At 43.6% G+C, this 23,425-nt stretch overlaps 1 protein-coding gene across 2 annotated transcripts in view; it reads left to right on the plus strand.

Annotated features, from left to right (window-relative positions):
* The first annotated feature begins 2,422 nt into the window (after window positions 1–2,422).
* Window positions 2,423–23,425, plus strand: part of LOC147442979 (transcription regulator) — a 111,371-nt gene continuing 90,368 nt past the window's right edge. For both annotated transcript variants that reach the window (XM_086528938.1, XM_086528939.1), the window contains exon 1: window positions 2,423–2,612. In XM_086528938.1, the coding sequence (XP_086385064.1) occupies window positions 2,514–2,612 (99 nt within the window). In that variant the 5' untranslated portion in view covers window positions 2,423–2,513. The remainder of the gene's footprint in view (window positions 2,613–23,425) is intronic.

The raw sequence follows: 23,425 nt of genomic DNA on the forward strand, positions 1-23,425 counted from the left end.
CTACATGATCCAGGAATCTAGGTCAAGGTTTTGGCACGCTCCGGACGAGATGGTGATGTCTATTTTCTGAAATTATGCTTTGAATTACAGCAGGTACAGCAGCAGGTTTATTTGTGCACTTTCGGGTCCCAAAAACACTGTTTTTGGTATATCTCACACACACGGAGTATTTTCTGCAGCAACCAGCAAATTCATAGGTGTACACAGGTTTTTGGATATGCATTTGTCCAGAGAGCCACTCATGCGAGAGTGATCTATGTTGCCATGGTCTTGGCGGTTTATGTATGCCATATATGGATTTGTGTATTTGTTTATGGCTGAGATTATTTGAGTGGTACTCCGGCAAGAGCGGGTATGCTCATATGTATGACTTTGTGAGGTGATTCCGGTCGAGTTTATTCCCGGATTGGCCATCGTGGCATATATTATTGTCTCTTTGAGGTTTACTGTTGAGATTTTGCTCCAGTTACAAAGGAGACTCTGCCAAAATTTTGTCAGATATTTATGCGCGATTAAGTCATATTGATCTACTTATGTTCTTCTCCTCCCACATGCTCGTTCATGCATGCTGGTTGAGACTTTGAATAGAACCAATGGTTTTGTCTATTTTGTGTTGTGCATTTGTTTTTGAAGCTTCTAATCAATCTTGCTTGCTGATTTGAGTGCTTAATTCTTAAGTCGTGCTCTTTGAATTCCCGATTGTGACTTGCCTCTTGGCAAAAGTTCATTGATACTAAGTGGGTTTTCAAGCTGAAACATAAGCTCGATGGTAGTGTGATCGTAACAAGGATAGACTCGTGGCATTGATTTTGATGAGGCTTTTGCTTCCACTTTTCGTATGGCTACATTCCTAGCATACATCAATTGGACACAAGACTACATTTTTGAATGGTGACTTGCATGAGGTTCTCTCTCTCTCTCTCTCTCTCTCTCTCTCTCTCTCTGGCTCTTCTTTGCAATCTAACAGAGAGTTAGGCAACATAATAAAATAGCATCTTCGTGTGTACATCACTGTGAGATTAAGATTAGAATCCATTTTGAGACGATGACATTCTTATGGCTACTTTTTGTGTCATAAGAATTTTGAATTCCTTGAGCATGATCACTATATCAAGCAATAAACATCATAATGCTCAAAGTTTGAAATGGTGAGCTTGTAATCACCACATTAATGTTGTAGTATGAAACTTGAGAAATAGAGAGACGTCTTTTGGGGTAGTCTTCTTGTTGTCTCTTTTGCTTAAAAAATGGGATTGAGATGAATGTAAAGATTGGCACGAAGCCTTCATTCAATTCTTTGGTGGGTTTGAAAACAAGAGAACGGTCTTCTTTCTAACACAACCAATGTAACAAAAACATTTGAGAAATTCTCATATGTGAGAGAAATGCCCATACTTTGAGAGTTGGTCGCCTTCTTCCTCATAAGTAGCCTATCATCATGGAGAGGGTTATTAAAAAATCTTCGACTTTAGCCTTTGGTTTTGACTTTAGTCAGGTGCCTAGATGACATGCATGGCTTCCATTCTTCAAAAATTTAGTTTTGCTAATTATCTTTTCCACATTATATAAGTTCTTGGAATTCTAGAGACATAGAATAAGAGATCAAAGGAGCCATGTTAGCATCATATGGTGAATACTTAAGGTGGTGCCCCAACTTGGTAAGTACAACATAATTTGCTAAGGTTGGGGTTTCATTAAAATAATGAAAATATGAGGTTGGTCTAATAAAATACCCTTTATGAGATTTTAAAGAAACATTTCTCTTAAATAAGCATAATATGTGGGTCAAAAAATTCATTGAATGTAACATCCTTGTGCTCTAAAGTCATATTTCGAGGACATAAGCTCTTTACTTTGAGTGGTCTCATATTTCCTTATGATTACTACCGTGATGAACCTTATCCTTTGTCACGTGGGGCATTCTTGTAGTATCATACATATCCAACAATGTGAGCTTAACCTACTTATCATTAAATCTTTTTTTTGTGTGCAAAACTCACAATTGTGAGTGAATTATATTGATCATCTCAACAAATTACAAGAACTTGTCATGCTCGTGCCGAGCCATGACACCATCCAGAGACCAAACTTACATAAGCTATCTGGGGAGCCACCCCTAATACTTATCATTAAATCTTAAAGATAGTGCCTAGTCTTGATACATTAGATTATGGCATAACTCCTCTTTAACAACCTTTTTTTTGAGATCCATCCACATAACAAAGATACCTTGCACACTCAAAGAGAGAGGGATAGAGCCTACTACCTAGAGAGTGGTCATAGAGCCACCCATAACCACCTTAGCTTGTTACGTCTATGACAATGCACCTCCTTTTGATCGTGGGGCGTGCATATTTTGTATTAGATGGATTCATTGGAGTTAAATTTGCCTTCTAACCTTATAACATGACCACACTATGTTTTAATAAGCCTCCATTTCGCCTACAAGGTTTCGACTTCGTGCGTTCACCCTTTCCCCTTTCGAGGACCCGGATCTCACACAGACGCGAGCTATGCCGTCGCTTGCATTATCTCTAGCCGCGCAGATTGGCTTGCTGGTCGACAGCTTGACGAAATCCAACTTCAATTCCGTGCTGTATGAACTTAGCCTGGTACGCAACAAAGTGTTTTCCACGTCTCTCTCTCTCTCTCTCTCTCACACACACACACACACACACACACACACACACACACACACACACACACACACACAGAGAGAGCTGGACACAGGTGTTATTTTTTAAAGGAATAGTTGGATTGTTCTAGTCTATGTGAGCTACTCTTTAGCATTCAAGCAACATGCTGTTAAATTAGGCAGCATAAGATGCCCATGGCATAAACCAGCAAGGAAGGTGCACACTAGGTCAGCCACTCATGAGATATAGATGGATAGAAAGCGGGTAATGTGGTACTGATTTGTATTACTGTCGAGGCTGGAGTTAACCTATAGAGTAAACTCTTATGGCTCATAAGAGAGATGTGATTAAAACCACAAATCGCCATGCATGTAAAATGTGGGGGAAAGACTATGGGGATGATTGACGCGGCAGTGGGTTCCTTGATGAGGCTGGAGTTAACCTATAGAGTAAACTTTGAAAGATTCTTATGACTCATAAGAGAGATGTGCTTAAAACCACAAATCACCATGCACGTAAAATATGGGGGAAAGACTGTATGGGGATGAGTGACTCGGAAATGGGTTCCTAGATGTTTTGATATAGCTTTTTCTCCTTTGCGAACTACCTACTTGCCATTCTTTCTTGTCTCTCGCTTTAGCTAGCCTTGTTGCTTTGCATTTCAATTGTAGTTTGGTAAGTTCATCTGAAATCCACATTGAGGTTCTTTTTAGTGAGCATGATGAGTGCTATCTTCTCCCTCATGTCTAAAAGCTTTATCTTTGTTTGTTTGGGTGTGTTCTCTAATGGTGAGTTTTCTGTCACAAAATGATGACGTGGCATGGTCTAAAAGGATAGAAGGGGGCCTAAACCCTAGAGAAAGAGCCTAACTTAGAGAACTCATCCGATTGGCCCAGAGGGGTTAGGAATTAAAACCCTAACTCTCCCAACTTATGTAACCCGGCCAAGGGACTGGAACTCTTGAAAATAAAGCAACAACCTTAAATTGCGAAAAGAATTGATGATTGTGGCAGGCTGTATGGATGCCCACGTTTTGCGGCATGATTTGCGGAGGCAGAAGCTGACGTGGCAACACAATACACACCCGATTCACCCATGATTACTAGGGTGAAGAAGTGTTGCTAAATGGACTAGTTTCTTATTTTTTGAGTAATTTCTTTTTATTGAAATTATGATAGTTGATTGTGTGCACTTGAAAGGTTAGGAATTGTAGATCTACTGGAATTACTAAAAGTCATCAGGAATGGATAACTCTGATGTGTCATATGATGGGTGACATTAAGCACCATGAAGGGTGACATTAAGCATCGTGAAGGGATTGTACCGTTAGTTCAGTAGAAGAGATTGGGAAACAGATATTCCTAATGCGTCATGTGATTGGTGTCAGGAGCATGGGAAAGGGAATATTCTATTGGTCTGGCAAGAAATCCGAACTGGAAAAAGGAATATGCGTAAAGACGCAAGCACAAGAATAAAGATGGGTTTTGAGAAGCTTTTTTAAAAAAGCGGAATACTTTCAAGCATTTTTCGGGAAAAGAAGATGCTTTCCCGCGAGGAATTTGTGTTTGCATTGCATCTGTGCTTGAGAACTGCATTTGCGGACGCCTGGAATGTGATTGTATAGCATCAATTTTTAGGTCATTCAATTTTATTGAGTTTTGTCCAAGTTCACATTAAAAAAAAAACAAAAATGACTGGCCGGCCACAAAATTAAAACCAAGCCTCCAATAAAAAAGCCAACATTAATCTTATACGGTTGAGATAAAAGTTGCGATCTCTCTTTTCACGCGTAGAAATCTAGCCGCCAGTCCCTCCTCCTTCTAGCGCTACCTGCCACCCACTATTTTGGGCCGGTCTGCCACCCCCTATATCTGCTGGGTGGAGTAGCCTTTAAAAGCAACCCACTCCCTCTTTTAGCTACGCAGAAGCACTAGAGCTAGCATCAAGGAGCACTTTTACCGGGAATCTCTAAGTGAATGAGAGAAGCCGGTACACGGAGTTCAAACTTCACTCTCCCATACTTGGAGTGACAGGTATCGATTACGAATTCGCGATACGCGTTGTTTCGTGTTTGTGTTTTTGCAGGTACTCCCATCACAACAAAGAAGCAAAGAGGCCTCGACCTATGCTCAAGGATTCCAGGAATGGTTTGTAGGGCTTCATGCTATAGGTAAAGACGGAAACAGAATTGAGAGCTTCTCTCAGGAATTTTTCGCACGAGGAGGAATTGACCATCAAGTCTGTTGATTTAGAATGGAGGGGTCATTCCGGTTCTTATGCTTGTAAAAAAAGATTCTCCCGAATAGAGGTTCTCTTTAAGGGGGGGCACCAGCCCATCTTCTGGTCCCTAAATATTGTGTCGATCTTCTCCCTCATCTCTTTTGAGTTGACAGTTTATTCATTTTCAGCTTGTTGATTATTCATGTGGACTCCCGTTTGTGATTGTGGTATCAAAGCTCGGATTTCTCTCTCTACAAAGGACGACAATTTTGGGAAGGAACGGGAAGAACCATGACGAGCCACGGAAAAACCGTTGATGTCACGTGCACATCTAACCCTATGTGAACGCGGACAAGCTACTTCATGACAAGGGTTCGGTTCAGTTCAGTCAGTCTAGAATAGGAAGTGATCTGGCACTTTTGTGAGTTTGTTCGCAGACCGTGCATGTCTAGACACTTATATTAGATGCATTTCCTCTGGTTGCACACAACATGACAATCAGATTTCCATCAGAACACATCAAGAGCATTTTTACAGTGCATTTTTTCCCTATTTTTGACATTTTTCACTTATTATTTTTAAGTGACTTTTGTTGGGAACTGGTTAGGGTAAATTCACTAAGCAAGTATATATAGAAACCTAGCGCTAGCACTTTCTCGCAGAAGAGGTAGCATGAACCCTGTGTTCATCAGGAAACTTCTCAGTAAGAATCCCCCCCCCCCCCCCCCCCAAAAAAAAAAAAAAAAAAAAAAAAAACATAGAAGACCTAGCGTTTTTGCATTGCAAGGCCTAGCGTTTTCTACCTAGATCAACCGTGGCGATTTGGATAGCAGACCAGCCCCGACAACAGCAAGACAACAGGAACCTTTAGCTTTTTTGCATCAAGAAGACGGATTCAGCCTAGTGTTTTTGGAGCAGCATAACAGCCAGCGTTTTCAGTTTTCAGTAGTCAGACATCGCAGTAGAACCCCCGAACCTCGTAGATCTCACCTTCCTGCAGCAAATCCTCGCCGCACGGTCAGATCCAGTGCAATTTGCAGTTTCAGCCCGGAAACGCAGATTTGAGCATTTGCGTTTTCAGCGCGTCGTTGCCGCATCGTCGCCATCGACATAGAGTCAGAATTCAACAAATAAAAACTTGTAGATTTTAGCCGTTAGCATTTTCATATTTCAGCCCGTCTCATCGTCGTCCTCATCATCGTTGACATTGTCGGCAAGTCCAAAGCATTGTAGAGATTTGTGCAATCAATAGTAGACCGCTCTCGCCATAGAAAGTGGGGCCTTCGGAGGAGGGTTTGACAACAGTCTGGTGTCGTATTCTTCTCTCTCTATCTCTCAGTCTCATGCACCTTCATTCATAGTGCTCATCATCTTTGTTTGTGTCCATTGCACTCTCTCACTAAAGGAATGGAAGGCTCTCCCTTCCGTAAGTAAAAGGAACCTTGAGCACAGTTCGGAGCACTCATCTTGAGCAAAGTTCAACACTCACTTCCGTTGCACCTTGCATTGGTATCAGAGTTTTGGCAGTGTTCTGTATCACTCAAGGAAAGAACCACAAGAACCACATTTTTTTTTTGCTAGTTACGGTCGCACGTAACCCAAAATCTCTTGGGCGTGTCGATTCTTAATCGTGTTTATGAAGAGTGACAGGAATCCCAAGAAAGAAAGGCTTGTCCAACCTCCCCTTGTTTCTCTTTTCACTCATTGAGAGCAGACCGTGCACTTAGCGGTTGGCCAATCGACGTGAGGTGGGAAAAAGCAACCTTGGTGTGAGCGCGAGGCTGCCAAGGGGTGTGCCCGTGGAAAAGAGAAGAACTCGGGTGAAGAGAAGATCCTCCTCTAACACAGATTGCAAGCTAAAGAAGAACCTCAAGAACCTCAAGACCCTAGACAAGAACCCAAGAACCAAGAACACAAGCACCCAAGTTCCTCGTGAACTTAAGAACCCAAGACTTTAGTGGATGGTCATAACCCGAAGCGGAATGGATACTTCGCATGAAGGTGGTGAGCATGGCAGTGGCGAAGAAGAGTTTTCCCCACCAGGAGGTTTTTTTGACCCTCCCCCTTCCCCATCTACGCCAAGGATTGCACTAACTGCTATGGAGGCTTTCGACAAGATGATGATGGACAAGAAGTTAGAAAGCGAAGAAAGAATAGCAGCCATAGAGTGCAAATATGAAGAAAGAATGGCAGCCATAGCGCGTGAGCACGAGCAAGCACGCTTGGAAGCCAAAGTAAGAAAAGCCAAATTGGATCGTGAGAACAAAGAAAGACGAGCAAAATTTGATCGCAGGAACAAAGAAAGACAATCAGAATTTGATCGCGTGAACAAAGCAAGACAAGAGATGAGTGACCAACAAATGAAAGAGTTGTTGCAACGTTTTTCTAATGTGCAGGCGCAGTTTGAACAGAATCAGGAAAAGGACTCTCAGAGTCTCTTCTTTTCCAAAGTAGGCCACACATGATTTGCATGATGAATTTGATAATAATGATAAGCATGATGATTTGCATGATCAAGATGTGATTATTTACGAGCATGATGCTTTGCATGATCAAGATGTGATTTCTCACGAGCATGATGTTTTGCGGGATAAAGATGTGATTGTTCACACGGATGATGGTTTAGTTGATACTTTGTCTAGTGAAGCTAACCTCATTGTAGATTCGGTCAATCACGAAGTACCGATCTTGGCTTTCGAGTCTTGGATTTTTGTTCACATCTAACCCTATGTGTACGTGGACAAGCTACTTTATGACAAGGGTTCAATTTAGTTAGTCAGTCTAGAATAGGAAGTGATTTGGCACTTTTGTGGTGTTCGTAGACCTTGCATGTCCAGACACTTAGATTAGATGCATATCTTGTGGTTGCACACAGCATGACCATCAGATTTCCATTAGAACACATCAGGAGCATTTTTACAGTGCATAGACCTATTTTCCCTATTTTTGACATTTTTCACTTATTATTTTTAAGTGACTTTTGTTGGAAAGGGAAAATTTACTAAGCAAGTATGTATAGAAACCTAGCGCTAGCACTTTTTGGTAGAAGAGGCAGCAGGAACCCTGAGTTCATCAGGCAACTTCTCGTCAAGGAACCCCCCCCCCCCACACACACACACACACAAGACCTAGTGTTTTTTTACCCAGATCAGCCCTAGCAATTTGGATTGCAGATCAACCTCGACAGCAGCAAGACGACAGGAACCTTCAGCGTTTTTGCACCAAGAAGACAAATTCAACCTAGCGTTTTTGGAGCAGCATAACATCCAACGTTTTGCAGTTCCGTCGCGACAAGACCTCAAGAAGGACCAACGTTTTCAGTTTCAGTTTTTAGCAGTCAGACATCGTAGTAGAACCCTCGAACCTCGTAGATCTCACCTTCCCGCAGCAGATCCTCGCCGCATGGTCAGATCTAGCACAGTTTGCAGTTTCAACCCGGAAACGCAGATTTCAGCATCTTCGTTTTCAGCGCGTCGTCGCCGCAGCGTCGCCATCGACATAGAGTCAGAATTCAACAGATAAGATTTGTAGATTTTAGTTGTAACAAACTGTTGATGTGTCGAAACCCTAATTCTGTTGAAACGCTAACCCTAAAATTAGAAACCCTAATTTTGTTGAAACCCTAACCCTAAAATCAAAAACCCTAATTTTGCCCAAAACCCTAATTCTGTTGAAGCCCTAACCCTAAAATAAAAAACCCTTACCTTAACCCTGATTTGCTCATGCGGATGGCTGACACGTGGCCTATTGTATGGACACCAGCGCGATTTACGAAAAGCTGGCAGCTTTTGGCATTGCTTTTTGGACCAAAAGCTTTTGAGTTTGAAGGCTTTTCACTGTAATTGCTTTTTAGGCCAAGGGCCTTTCAATATGAGGTTAGGGCTCATTCTTTGGGATGCTTCCTGGAGAAGGTGCAGAGTTAGGAGTACCGGCTTGTACTGTGTTGATGCAATATAAAGAAATACAGAAAGGGGTGCCAAGGTTTGGGGCCAATACTCTCTGGGATGGAATTCCGCCACTTCGCGTCTCTCTCTCTCTCTCTCTCTCTCTCTCTCTCAATTCAGTTGTTATTAAAGTGCTAAAAGTCTATTTCAGGCTGTTCTTTTCTATTGACACGTGGTGTCCGTCTTGTGACAGTGGTAACCTTGTGGTTATTTACGGGGGGAGTATTATTGTTGTGACTCTCTGCCCGGACCTGGATGGTTATGCGGGAGGAGTATTAAGAAGTCTGAGCAGTGGTTACTCTCAGCACCTCCAAACGACGCAAGTTGCGGTCTGGGGGCGTTTGGTTGTAAAAGGCCTTTATCTCTCCCGGCCCGGACCTTTTTAGGTTATACGGGAGGAGTGATGAGGGAGTCGTTGAATATCTCCCGACCCGGACCTTGTTAGGTTATGCGAGAGGAGTGTTCATCGGTGACTTTATGTTTCTATGTCCTGTAACATGCATATGTGAGCATTTGTGTTGCATTGTGATGTGCGAACTACTGAATATTCCTAATTGGATGAGATTGCCTGGGTATGTAATTTTAGTGCATCAAGACATCCGTGGAAGATCAGTACGGTTTGGGTGTGATGGCTAATTTTACTACGCTGGAATATCAAGAGTTTTGATCTGGACGAGAGGAGAAGCTAACTCCTTGATCAAAACAGCCGAAAGGAGAAGCTAACTCCTTGATCAAAAGAGCCGAAAGGAGAAGCTAACTTTTTAACAAAAAGAGCAAACTGAATGTCCCTTGGAATGTCCCTCAGGATGACCCTTTGGAATTTTTTTTTTTTCCAGCTAACTTGAGTTGTTTTGCAGATATTTTGTAATCGTGGACGATTATTCTCTTTCAAGAGGGGGAGATGTAACAAACTGTTGACGTGTCGAAACCCTAATTTTGTTGAAACCCTAACCCTAAAATCAAAAACCCTAATTATGCCCAAAAACCTAATTCTATTGAAACCCTAACCCTAAAATCAAAAACCCTAACCCTAACCCTAACCCTGATTTGCTGACGTGGCGGACTGACATGTGGCCTGTTGTACGGACACTAGCGCGATTTACGAAAAGCTGGCAGCTTTTGGCATTGCTTTTTGGACCAAAAGCTTTCGAGTTTTGAAGGGTTTTCACTGGAATTGCTTTTTAGGCCAAGGGCCTTTAAATATGAGGTTAGGGCTTATTCTTTGGCATGCTTCCTGGAGAAGGTACAGAGTCTGGAGTACCGGCTTGTACTGTGTTGATGCAATATAAAGAAATGCGGAAAGGTTGCCAAGGTTTGGGGCCAATACTCTCTGGGGTGGAATTCCGCAACTTCGTGTTGCGTGTCGTCTCTGTCTCTCTCTGTCTCTCTCAATTCAGTTGTTATTGAAGTGCTAAAAGTCTGTTTCAGTCTGTTCTTTTCTATTGGCACGTGGTGCCCGTCTTGTTACATTAGCCGTTAGCATTTTCAGATTTCAGCCTGTCTCGTCATTGTCCTCGTTGTCGTCGACATCGTTGGCAAGTCCAAAGCGTTGTAGAGATTTGTGCAATCAATAGTAGACCGCTCTCGTTATAGAGAGTGGGGCCTTCGGAGGAGGGTTTGACAACATTTTGGTGTCGTATTCTTCTCTCTTTATCTCTCAGTCTCATGCATCTTCATTCACAGTGTTCATCCAAACTTTGTTTGTGTCCATTGCACTCTCTCACTAAAGGAACGGAAGGCTCTCCCTTCCGTAAGTAAAAGGAACCTTGAGCATAGTTCGGAGCACTCATCTTGAGCAAAGTTCAACATTCACTTCCGCTGCACCTTACAGCTGAAGACGAACCTCAACAAGTACGAGTTCAACTCGCGGAATTGCAGCAACTTATCTCACTGCCGGTTGTCCAAAAGGTTTTGGGCGGAAGCAAGAAGCCCTAAGGAACCGATGGCGATGGGTGTTAGGAAAATCTTGCCGGTCCTCAACCACGCCCATATAAGGGGTACATCCCTCCTCTCTCTTTTGGTGATTCAGCATAATCACGGGTGTAGTGACCCTCTTCACCACAATTGTAGCATCTACCTTGTAGCCTTCGTCCCCTGCCTCTCCTAGCTGGCCGTGTCATAAACCAGTGACGTGGTATACCTAGGGTTACAGACTGTATAGACACCAGCCCCAGCTGGCTGAAATGCTGATGTGGCTGTGGCTGCAGAATGTTGACGTGGCATGACTGTACGGCAGCCCCCGCGTTTTGCGGGCAGCTGTACGGAAGCTCTTCTACGCAAAAGCTGGCCTGCTTTATTCTACACAATTAGCAAGCTTGAGAGAGAAAAAGAGCTTTTTTAAAAAAAAAGTTACTTTATTTGAGAATGCTTTTAATGGGCAGCTTTTGGGGCTCTACTTTTGGAATCCCTTGTAAACCTTTATAAGTGTGGCTTGGGCTCCCTCTTCTTAGAGCATCTAGATGTAGAGTCAGAGAGTGAGACTCTGTCACAAAGTGATGACGTGGCGGATAGCAGAAACCCTAATTTCTGCCAGAAACCCTAAAATTCCTGCAAACCCTAATTTTTACCAAAAACCCTAATTTCCGAAAATCGCGGAGGCGGAATTTTATTTATTTTTTATTTTATTTTATTTTTTTTGGGGGAAATTTTGAGCGACGCAAATCTCAGCTTTTCGCTTTGATTTGGGAGAAAGAAAGAGAAAAAGAGAACTTGCTTTTTACTGACTCTCATTGAGAGAGAGAGAGAATCTGCTTTTGCTTTGAAGCTTTTGGGGCTCTGCTTTTGGGCATCCCTTGTAACCTTTAAATTAGTGGTGAGGGCCTCACTTCTCAGAGCATCTGGACGCAGAGTCTGAGAGTGAAACCCTAACCGCTCTCTTGTACTTTGATGATTGATTAATACAAAAAGAAATACCGAAAGGGGCGCCAGTCTTTGGGGCCAATATCTCTAGGCACAGAACTCCGCCGGGCCAGTGCAAATCTATTGTGATCTGTGAATTGTTTTGAAGTGGTTATTTGGTGCTGTCGCGGTTGATTCTTAACTTGGAGTGTCCAAGTCTGTTACAGTGGTATCAGAGCACGACCGATTTCTCTTCTACGAGAAATCCGATCCCCGATTTTTTTTTTCCGCGGCACCTATGGCTTCATGCAAGGATCAGTCGACTCCCTCTGCATCTGGAGATGCGGGCTGGGATCACAACGAAGATTCAGACAGAGAGTATGGCCCGCCTCGGCCTACTCAGGCAGAGCAAAGAGAGATGGAACGTCGTCAATTGATTGGCGATGCAACAAAGATGATGCTCAATTTTGCCAAGGACCCGAAGATGGCAAAATATATGAACCAGACCTCTTTGGAAGAGGTACAGATGGAGTGGCAGAGAACCACAACGCCACTCCCGAAACCCGCTCTCAAGAAACCTTCTGCCTTCAAGAAATATACGGAGAAGGAACTTTAGAACGTGGTTGATGCACGGATTGCTCAGCTTTTCGACGTGCAAAAGAAAGACAAAAAGCACGGCAAAAAGCAGATGAAAGGCACTGACTTCCCCGGATATTTGGGTCGTCGGTCGACATTTGACAAGGCAAAGAAACAGAAGAAGCGTGTTCGATTTGAAGGAGTACCCAGTTCTTCTTCTTCTTCTTCTTGTGACAGTTCTTCTAGCTCTTCAGATTCGAGCGAAGAAGACAGAAAAGGTAAAAAGCGAAGCAAGAAACAAAGCTTCGGAAAGGGCAAGAAGAAGGCTACATCTCGCCCAGAGACTGACAGTTCTACTGAGGACTTGTCTACAGACAACTCAGATTCTGACCATGGAAACTTTTATGTGAACAAGAAGAATTTTACAAAGCCAACCAGTATGACTTTCTCGAAGAAAAAAAAGCAAGAAAGTCCGAGAGTTTAAGGAAGGTGGCCACTCGATCAAGTTTGATACTTTTCAGGATACTCAGATGCTTCGAAGGCTTTGTCTTTTATTCAGCAGTTTGACATCGCTTTCGCGGAAGGACGCTATTCAGAGCACTCCAAGATTCAGAGAGCTACCTCTTACCTTAAGGGGAATGCTCGTACTTGGTGGTCCACGCTTCTTTTGACAAGAGTGGCGCCAGTTAAATGGCTGAAATTTAAGAAGCTTTTTATTTCTTCTTGGTTGACGCAAGAATATGAACGAGATGTACAAGCTGCTTGGAACCATCTTCGGATGACCAAGAAAGATACAATCAATGCTTATTGTGAAAGATTCTGGAACTCTTTTCTACCCGCCTCTTCATTCAAGAAGATCTCGTTCAGAGAACAGATTGAGCGGTTTACCTTGGGTCTACCTATAGAGATCCGAGATCACTGCTTGGAACAGAAGTCAGCTTCTATTCAGGAGTTGATGAGTCATGCGAAGCGGGGCTTTGCCAGTCACTCTGGCAGTCTGACCTACCCCACAGATGAGGCCATGACACAACGAGCCGAACAAACTTCTGGGAATGAAAGTAGAATGAAAAAGAGCAACCCAGAGAAAAAAAAAAGGATGCACGACCCAAGCTTACTCCTGAGGAGAGAGCTCGCTTCATCAGAGAGGGGAAGTGCTTTGGATGCGGGGAACATGGACATATCTCCGCGAAGTGCCCTGATAAGGCACAGAAAGAACAGAATGATAAAGACGACGACAGGCCTGAGAGTTCGAGAGCAGCTGAGGAACGTGGTAGAAAAGGCAGACAGAAAAACAGAACTGGTACCACATGGCGTGGGACCTGCACCGAATCTAATGAATGAAAGTACAAATTGTGCCACTTTCGAGGCAAAGTGAAGGATCAGGAAGCTCTTTTGAAGGAGCCAAGGCCAACTTCTTTTCACTTGGAATTGGCGGCTCGATTTGGAACTACGCCCGACAGACTGACGCCACAGGCGGAGGTAGTTCGACTGGCACCCGGATGGGATGTTGCCATTACACCGAGCATTGGCAAACTTCGTTTGCAATGACAGGGGTGTTCAGGCCACGCGAGTGACGTTCTACTCGGGATCCCTTGGTACCACAAGAACTACGCCGTGGTTGACTACCGGGCCGAGAAAGCGACTTTGATAAATGAAGGGCTTAGAGATTGTACTCGATGAACTTCAGTTTTCTTACTCATTCTTTTGGGAGAAATGAACGATGGATAAAGGTTGAATATGTTTTGACCTGAAGAAAAGAACGCCAATATTTTTTCTCCACGCTCATGCCGATTGCTTTTGAGAGGGCCTGAAGATCATACCATTGATCTGATATCTGGAAGCACGCCACCGAATCGGCCACCTTATCGTGTGAGCCGAGTACAGAATGAAAAGATTATGAACCCAGTGAAAGACCTCTTGGAAAAGGGTCTTGTCAAGCCTAGTACTTCACCGTATTGGTCTCCAGCGTTGTTGGTTTTTGAAGAAAGACGGATCTTGGAGAATGTGCATCGATTATAGCACTCTCAACGAAATCACCATCAAGAACAGATTTCCGATTCCTAGGATCGATGATATACTCGACAAGTTACAGGGATCCTCGTGCTTTAGCAGGATTGACTTGAAGAGTGGATATCATCAGATCAGGATAGCACCAGGAGATGTCTACAAGACAGCTTTTCGGACGACTTTTGGGTTATTTGAGTTTTTGGTGATGCCTTTTGGCTTAACCAATGCTCCTGCGACATTTAACCGAATGATGGATAGGATTTTTCGAGAGTACAGGCTATTTGTTGGCACTTTCTTTGACGACATCATTGTTTTCTCGAAGAATGAGGCAGAATACAAAGATCATCTGCTTCCAAGTCTTTCAGGCATTACGAGATCACACGCTAGTGATTAATGCAAAGAAAAGTGAATTTTTCCTACCAGAGATACACTTTTTGGGACACATTGTGTCAGCAGCAGGAGTGCAATGGACCCGGCCAAGATAGAGACTATCCGTGATTGGCCCGATTTGAGGAATGTCCATGAAGCTAGAAGCTTCTTGGGATTGTGTTCGTACTACACTCCGTTTATACGAAAGTTTGCAGAGGTTGCTTGCCCTTTGCATACCTTGACACAGAAAGGAGTAGCTTTTTCATGGGGACCCACAGAGGTGATTGCCTTTCGGACATTGAAAGAGAAATTGACTACGGGACCTATTTTGACTTTGTCGGACTTGCAGAAGTCATTTGAAGTATATTGTGATGCTTGTGGTCGTAGTCTGGGTGCGGTCTTGATGCAAGAAGGCCATGTCATAGCTTACGAGAGCCGTTTGTTCTCTAGGCCGGAGATGATAGCACACATCTATGAGAAAGAGCTTTTGGCGGTTATCCATGCTCTTACTCAGTGGCGGCATTACCTACTCGGAGCGGATTTTACTGTCTTTACAGACCATCACAGTTTGCGCTACATGTCACAGAAGCAGCTTTTGGAAAAGAAGATGCGTTGGGTGAACATCTTGTCACAGTTCCACTTCGAGATTGTCCATGTGCAAGGATAGAAGAATGTGGTGGCAGATGCTTTGTCTCAGAAACCGTTGGTTCTGGCTATTTCCGCGATACATCATAGGAGCTTCGAGGATATGGTCGATCAGTGTGCCACAGATACAAATTTTGCAGATATTTTCACACGGATACGGGATGGGGAGACAGTAGCTGGATACTCCCTTCGGGAAGGCTACTTGATGAAAAAGACTATGTTGTGCGTTACACAGCCGTTGAGGGAAAAGGTTATGACTGATTTCCACTGTCCACGTTTTACAGGTCACCGCGGCATTGCTTCCACCATGAAAGGGGTAGAGAGATACTTCTTTTGGCCGTGACTCAAGAAGGATGTGGAAGAGTTTGTGCAGAGTTGCTTGGTATGCGAGAAGGTCAAGTTTGACAGGCATAAAGCACAGGGATTGTTACAGCCTTTACCCATATCCACCCGCCCCTGGGAAAATATTGAAATGGATTTCATTTTTTTTGATCTCCCGAGAATACAGAATGATCACGATGATTTTCCGATTACATGGCACGTCTGAGACGATTCTCTCTGATAGAGACCCTAGATTTATGAGTTGGTTTTGGAAGGCAATTTGGGAGAACATTGGCACGCAGTTGCAGTTCTCGTCATCGTTCCACTTGCAGACTGACGGGCAATTTTAGATTGCCAATTCAGTGATTTTAGATTTATTGAAGTCTTGTATCTCGGATCAGAAGACTCAATGGGAAAAGAACTTACCTTTTGTGGAATTTGCCTATAGTAACACGATACACTCTTCGACGGGGAAGACGCCATGTGAGATTGTTGAAAGTGCTGCGAAGGTTCCATCCTTCCTGAGCACGAAAGATTAGATATTTGAAGCGGATTAATATTCGCGAGACTTGGATACGGCTTTTGCCAAGGTTCGCGAGACTTTGCAGGAGTCTCAAGAACGACAGAAAAAGGGAGCGGATCGCCATCGTCGCGACTGGAAACTGAAGGAGGATGATTGGGTGCTCTTACTTTTGAGAAGGTACGCGTGCGAAAGAAAAAGGGAAAGGAGAGGCTTTTTCCAAAGCTTAGTATGTGATACTACGGACCTTTCCAGATCACTGACAAGATAAATGATGTCTCCTTCCGATTGAAACTGCCAGATACTTGGAGGATTCATAATGCATTGCATGTGAGTCTCTTGAACCCTGTTAACGGTGATGTGCCTGATGATAGGGAGCCTGATGAGCAACCCAAAGTGGAAGAAAACGAGGAGATCCTTGTTCCTAAACAGATTTTGGCACATAATGATACGAAGAAAGGTAAAGTCCGAAGGCGGGTTCTTGGTTAAGTTCAAGAGCTTTCCTGCATTTGATGCGAAGTGGATGGAGGAGGAGGACCTAGCAGATACTCCTCGGATTGTGAAACTTTACCTCGATGCTTTGGTTTAGCATAGTCTACTCCAAACGGAACCCAAAATTCAGCTTGGCTGGAGATCTGGTGCAGTGGGATGCACAAGAGGGGAGTTACTCCACTCCTTTGGCAACAGATGTCTCGATTTTGATACTAAAGTCACTGATGTCTCTTTGATTTTTAGGGATACTGAGAGCTGACAGTATTCTGTTGGATGACTTTATGAAATGGAATTCCTGATAATGATACTGATTTGTTCTTGATTTCTTGTGAGTGCCGGAACTGATAGCCGAAATGACTGCAGCATTTTGGTCTGATTGATCTCGAATAGACATGGTTGCAATAGGGGTTAGTCAATCGGACATCGATGAGGTCCCGATTGGACCTAGATGTGATTGCTAGCTACATTGCCGATAAATCATGGTCTAAGATCCGAATGAATGTTGAATGTCATGTGATGTCTAGTGATGTCTTGTGATGTCGTGTGATGTGACTGTCGATTTTGTACATGTGCTAGATGTGTGTTCCTAGTACGTAGGTACTAATAGTCAGTGTCTGCTAAGATGGTTTATGGCTTTTGTCGGTTTTGTAGGCGTAATCGCGGTCGATTACAATGCTTTCAAGAGGGAGGTATGTCACAAAGTGATGACGTGGCGGATAGCAGAAACCCTAAAATTTTTACAAACCCTAATTTTTGCCAAAAACCCTCTTTTTTTTTTTTTTTTTTTTTTGAGCGACGTAAATCTCAGCTTTTCGCTTGATTTGGGAGAAAGAAAGAGAAAAAGAGAACTTGCTTTTTACTGACTCTCATTGAGAGAGAGAGAGAATTGGCTTTTGCTTTGAAGCTATTGGGGCTTTGCTTTTGGGCATCCCTTGTAACCTTTAAATTAGTGGTGAGGGCCTCACTTCTCAGAGCATCTGGACGCAGAGTCTGAGAGTGAAACCCTAACCGCTCTCTTGTACTTTGATGATTGATTAATACAAAAAGAAATACCGAAAGGGGCGCCAGTCTTTGGGGCCAATATCTCTAGGCACAGAACTCCGCCGGGCCAATGCAAATCTATTGTGATCTGTGAATTGTTTTGAAGTGGTTATTTGGTGCTGTCGCGGTTGATTCTTAACTTGGAGTGTCCAAGTCTGTTACAGACTCTCCCACTCCCTTGTACTTTGAGCACAGATTTTAATACAAAAAGAAATGTTGAAAGGGGCGCCAGTCTTTGAGGCATTAACCTCTTGGTACGAAACTCCCCGGGCTGGTGTCGAATCTAATTGTGAATTGTTTTGAAGGAATTCCTGTCGTGTCGCGGTAGATTCTTGACTTGGAGTGTCCAAGTCTGTTGCAGCAGTATTAAGAGCGTGAGCTATTTCTCTTCTACCGGGAAATCCAATCCTTTTTACGCGGCACTTATGGATTCAATCAAAGGACATGCGGGAAGAGATCACGAAGAAGATTCACGTGAGTATGGCCCGCCTCGGCCTACCCAGGCGGAGCTTGAAGAGATGGAACATCGGAGATTGGTCAATGATGCGACAAAGTTGATGATAAATTTTGCGAAGGACCCTAAACTTACAAAATTTTTCACCCAGTCCTCCTTCGACGAGGTGTACTCACAGTGGCGGCAAACCATGGAGCCACCCCTCAAACCGGCGCTCAAACAACCTCCTACGTCGAGGATGTTTACAGAGCAAGAATTAGAAGAGGTGGTTGATGCATAGATTAGCCATCTTTTTGACGCGCATGACAAAGCCAAAAAGCACGACAAAAAGCAAAAAAAAGGCACTGACTTTTCGGGTTACTTGGGTCGTCAATCTACTTTTGCCTCGGCAAGAAAGCAGAAGAAGCGTGTGTGATTTGAAGGAGTATCTAGTTCTTCTTCTTCTTCTTCTTTTGACAGTTCTTCTAGCTCTTCTGACTTGAGCGAAGACAGAAAAGGAAAAAAGTGAAGCAAAAAGCAACGCTTTGGAAAGGGCAAGAAAAAGGCAAAGAAGTCTAAATCTCGCCCAGTATCGGACAGGTCTACAGAGGACTCGTCTTCGGATAGTTTGGACTCCGATGATAGCAGATTTTATGCAAGGAAGAAGAATTTTTACAAAGCCAACTAGTATGACTTTCTGGAAGATAAAAGCAAGAAAGTTCGAGAGTTTAAAGAAGGTGGACAGTCAATTAAATTTGACACGTGTCACAAAGTGATGATGTGGCTACCGACAACAGAAACCCTAATTTCTATCAGAAACACTAAAATTCTTGCAAACCCTAATTTTTGCCAGAAACCCTAATTTTGCAGAAATCCTAATTTTTGAAAACCCTAATCCTAACTGCTGGCTGAAACTCTAAAATGGTTGGAAACCCTAAAAGCAGGCGGCCATGCCACGTGGCAGCAGTGTACGAATATTTTTGGAAATCACGGAGGTGGGATTTTTTTTGTTTTTTTTGTTTGAGCGACGCAAATTGCAGCTTTTGGCTACGCTTTGCGAGAGAGAGAGAGAGAGAGAGAGAGAGAGAGAGAGAGAGAGAGAGAGAGAGAGAGAGAGAGAGAGAGAGAGAGAGAGAGGCATAATTGCTTTATTTTGCTCTCATTGAGAGAGAGAGAAATTGCTTTTGAATTGAAAGCTTTTGGGGCTCTGCTTTTGGGCATCCCTTGTAATCTTTTATATACACGGTTTAGGGCTCACTCTGCAGAGCATCTGGACGCAGAGTCTGAAAGTGAAACCCTAACCGCTCTTTGTACTCTGACATTGATTTTAATACATAAATAAATACCGAAAGGGGCGCCAGTCTTTGGGGCCAATATCTCTAGCCACGGAACTCCGTCGGGACAGTGCAAATCTATTGTGATTTGTGAATTGTTTTGAAGTGGTTATTTGGTGCTGTCGCGATTGATTCTTGACTTGAGTGTCCAAGTCTGTTACAGTGGTATCAGAGCACGGCCGATTTCTTTTCTACGGGAAATCCGATTCCCAAATTTTTTTTTCCGCGGCACCTATGGCTTCACGCAAGGATCAGTCGACTCCCTCTGCATCTGGAGATGTGGGCAGGGAACACAACGAAGATTTGGGCACAGAGTATGGCCCGCCTCGGCCTACTCAGGCGGAGCAAATAGAGATGAAGCGTCGTCAATTGATCGGCGATGCAACAAAGATGATGCTCAGTTTTACGAAGGATTCGAAATTGGCAAAATATATGAGCGAGACTTCTTTTCAGGAAGTGCATGCGCAGTGGCAGAAAACCACTACACCACCCTTGAAACCCGCTCTCAAGAAACCTTCTAACCACAAACAATATTCAGAGAAGGAATTACAAGAGGTGGTTGATGCACGGATTGCTTAGCTTTTGGACGCGCAAAAGAAAGCCAAAAAGCACGGCAAAAAGCAGAAGAAAGGCACTGACTTCCCGGGATATTTGGGTCGTCAGTCGACATTTGACAAGGCAAAGAAACAAAAGAAGCGTGTTCGATTTGAAGGAGTACCCAGTTCTTCTTCTTCTCCTTCTGACAGCTCTTCTAGCTCTTTAGATTCGAGCGAAGAAGACAGAAAAGGTAAAAAGCAAAGCAAGAAACAAAGCTTCGGAAAGGGCAAGAAAAAGGCAAAGAAGACTAAATCTCGCCCAGAGAAAAGCAAGAAAGTCCGAGAGTTTAAGGAAGGTGGCCACTCGATCAAGTTTGATACTTTTTCAGGATACTTAGATACTTCGAAGGCTTTGTCTTTTATACAGCAGTTTCACATCGCTTTCGCGGGAGGACGCTATTCAGAGCACTCTAAGATTCGGAGAGCTACCTCTTACTTTAAGGGGAATGCTCATACTTGGTGGTCCACGCTTCTGTTAAACAAAGACTGGGCCAGTTAAATGGCTGAAATTTAAGAAGCTTTTTATTTCTTCTTGGTTGACGCAAGAATATGAACGAGATATACGAGCTGCTTGGAACCATCTTCGGACGACCAAGAAAGATACAATCAATGCTTACCGTGAAAGATTCTGGAGCTCTTTTCTACCCGCCTCTTCATTCAAGAAGATTTCGTTCAGAGAACAGATTAAGCGGTTTACCTTGGGTCTACATACAGAGATCCGAGATCACTGCTTGGAACAAAAGTCAGCTTCTATTCGGGAGTTGATGAGTCATGCGCAGCGGGGCTTTGCCATTCACTCTGGCAGTCTGACCTACCCCCTAGATGAGACCATGACACAACGAGCCGAACAGACTTCTGGGAATGAAAGTAGAAAGAAAAAGAGCAACCCAGAGAAAAAGGATGCACGACCCAAGCTTACTCCTGAGGAGCGAGCTCGCTTCATAAGAGAGGGGAAGTGCTTTGGATGTGGGAAACATGGACATATCTCCGCGAAGTGCCCTAAAAACGCACAGAAAGAACAAAATGATAAAGACGATGATAGGCCTGAGAGTTCGAGAGGAGCTGAGGAATGTGATAGAAAAGTCAGATAGAAAAGCAGAACTGGTACCACATGGCGTGGGACCTGCACCGAATCTAATGAATGAAAGTACAAACTTTGCCGCTTTTGGGGCAAAGTGAAGGATCAGGAAGCTCTTTTGAAGGAGCCAAGGCCAACTTATTTTCACTTGGAATTGGCGGCTCGATTTGGAATTACGCCCGACAGACAGACGCCACGGGCGGAGGTAGTTCGACTGGCATCGGGATGGGATGTTGCAATTACACCGAGCATTGGCAAACTTCGTTTGCAATGACAGGGGTGTTCAGGGCATGCGAGTGACGTTCTACTCGGGATCCCTTGGTACCACAAGAACTACGCCGTGGTTGACTATCGGGCCGAGAAAGCGACTTTGGTAAATGAAGGGCTCAGAGATTGTACTTGATGAACTTCAGTTTCTTTACTCATTCTTTTGGGAGAGAACTGAACGATGGATAAAGGTTGAATATGTTTTGACCTGAACAAAAGAACGCCAAGATTTTTCTCCACACTCATGCCGATTGCTTTTTAGAGGGCCTGAAGATCGGACCATTGACTTGATACCTGGAAGCATGTCATCGAACCGGCCATCTGACCGTGTGAGCTGAGTACAGAATGAAAAGATTATGAACCTAGTGAAAGACCTCTTGGAAAAGAGTCTTGTCCAGCCTAGTACTTCACCGTATTGCTCTCCATTGTTGTTGGATTTGAAGAAAGATGGATCTTGGAGAATGATTATAGAGCTCTTAAGAAAATCACCATCAAGAACAGATTTCCGATTCCTAGGATCGATGATATACTCGATAGGTTACAGGGATCCTCGTGCTTTAGCAGGATTGACTTGAAGAGTGGATATCATCAGATCCGAATCGCACTGGGAGACGTCTACAAGACAGCCTTTCGGACGACTTTTGGGTTATTTGAGTTTTTGGTGATGCCTTTTGGCTTAACCAATGCTCCTGCGATATTTAACCGAATGATGGACAGGAGTTTTCGAGATTATAGGCTATTTGTTGGCACTTTCTTTGATGATATCATTGTTTTCTCCAAGAATGAGGCAGAACACAGAGATCATCTGCTTTAGAGATACACTTTTTTGGGATACTTTGTCTGAGCAGCAGGGGATCCGGTCAAGATAGACACTATCCGTGATTGGCCCGATATAAAGAATGTCCATGAAGTTGGAAGCTTCTTGAAACTGTGGTCGTACTACAGACGGTTCATTCAAAAGTTTGCAGAGGTTGCTTCCCCTTTGCATATCTTGATAGAGAAAGGAGTCCCTTTCTCGTGGGGATCCATAGAGGTGACTGCCTTTGAGACGTTGAAAGAGAAATTGACTACGGGACCAGTTTTGACTTTGTCGGACTTGCAGAAGTCATTTGAAGTATATTGTGATGCTTGTGGTCGTAGTCTGGGTGCGGTCTTGATGCAAGAAGGCCATGTCATTGCTTATGAGAGCCGATTGTTCTCTAGTTGGAGATGACATGTCACAAAGTGATGATGTGGCGGACAGCAGAAACCCTAATTTCTGCCAGAAACCCTAAAATTCCTGCAAACCCTAAAAACTGCCAGAAACCCTAATTCGCAGAAAACCCTAATTTCTGGAAACCCTAACTGCTGGCTGAAACCCTAATTTCTGGCGCCAATGCCACGTGGCAGGGTTGTACGGATTTTCCGGAAATTGCGCCGCAATTTGCGTTGGCAGCTTTTGGGCGTTGCTTTTTGCATGAAAGAGAGAGAACTTGCTTTTAAAAAAAGAAAAAGAAAAAAAAAGAGACTCTCTCTAAGAGAGAGAACTGATGCTTTTGATTTTGAAAGCTTTTGGGGCTCTGCTTTTGGGCATCCCTTGTAACCTTTAAATTAGTGGTGAGGGCCTCACTTCTCAGAGCATCTGGACGCAGAGTCTGAGAGTGAAACCCTAACCGCTCTCTTGTACTTTGATGATTGATTAATACAAAAAGAAATACCGAAAGGGGCGCCAGTCTTTGGGGCCAATATCTCTAGGCACGGAACTCCGCCGGGCCAGTGCAAATCTATTGTGATCTGTGAATTGTTTTGAAATGGTTATTTGGTGCTGTCGCGGTTGATTCTTGACTTGGAGTGTCCAAGTTTGTTACAGTGGTATCAGAGCTATTTGGGTCGTCGGTTGACATTTGACAAGGCAAAGAAACAGAAGAAGCGTGTTCGATTTGAAGGAGTATCCAATTCTTCTTCTTCTTCTTCTTCTTCTTCTTCTTCTGACAGTTCTTCTAGCTCCTCGGATTAGAGCGAAGAAGACAGAAAAAGCAAAAAGCGAAGCAAGACACAAAGCTTCGGAAAGGGCAAGAAAAAGGCAAAGAAGGCTACATCTCGCCCAGAGACTGACAGTTCTACTGAGG

Source organism: Adiantum capillus-veneris, chromosome 14 (assembly GCF_014529385.1).
Source record: "Adiantum capillus-veneris isolate H3 chromosome 14, ASM1452938v2, whole genome shotgun sequence".
Classification (NCBI taxonomy): domain Eukaryota; kingdom Viridiplantae; phylum Streptophyta; class Polypodiopsida; order Polypodiales; family Pteridaceae; genus Adiantum; species Adiantum capillus-veneris.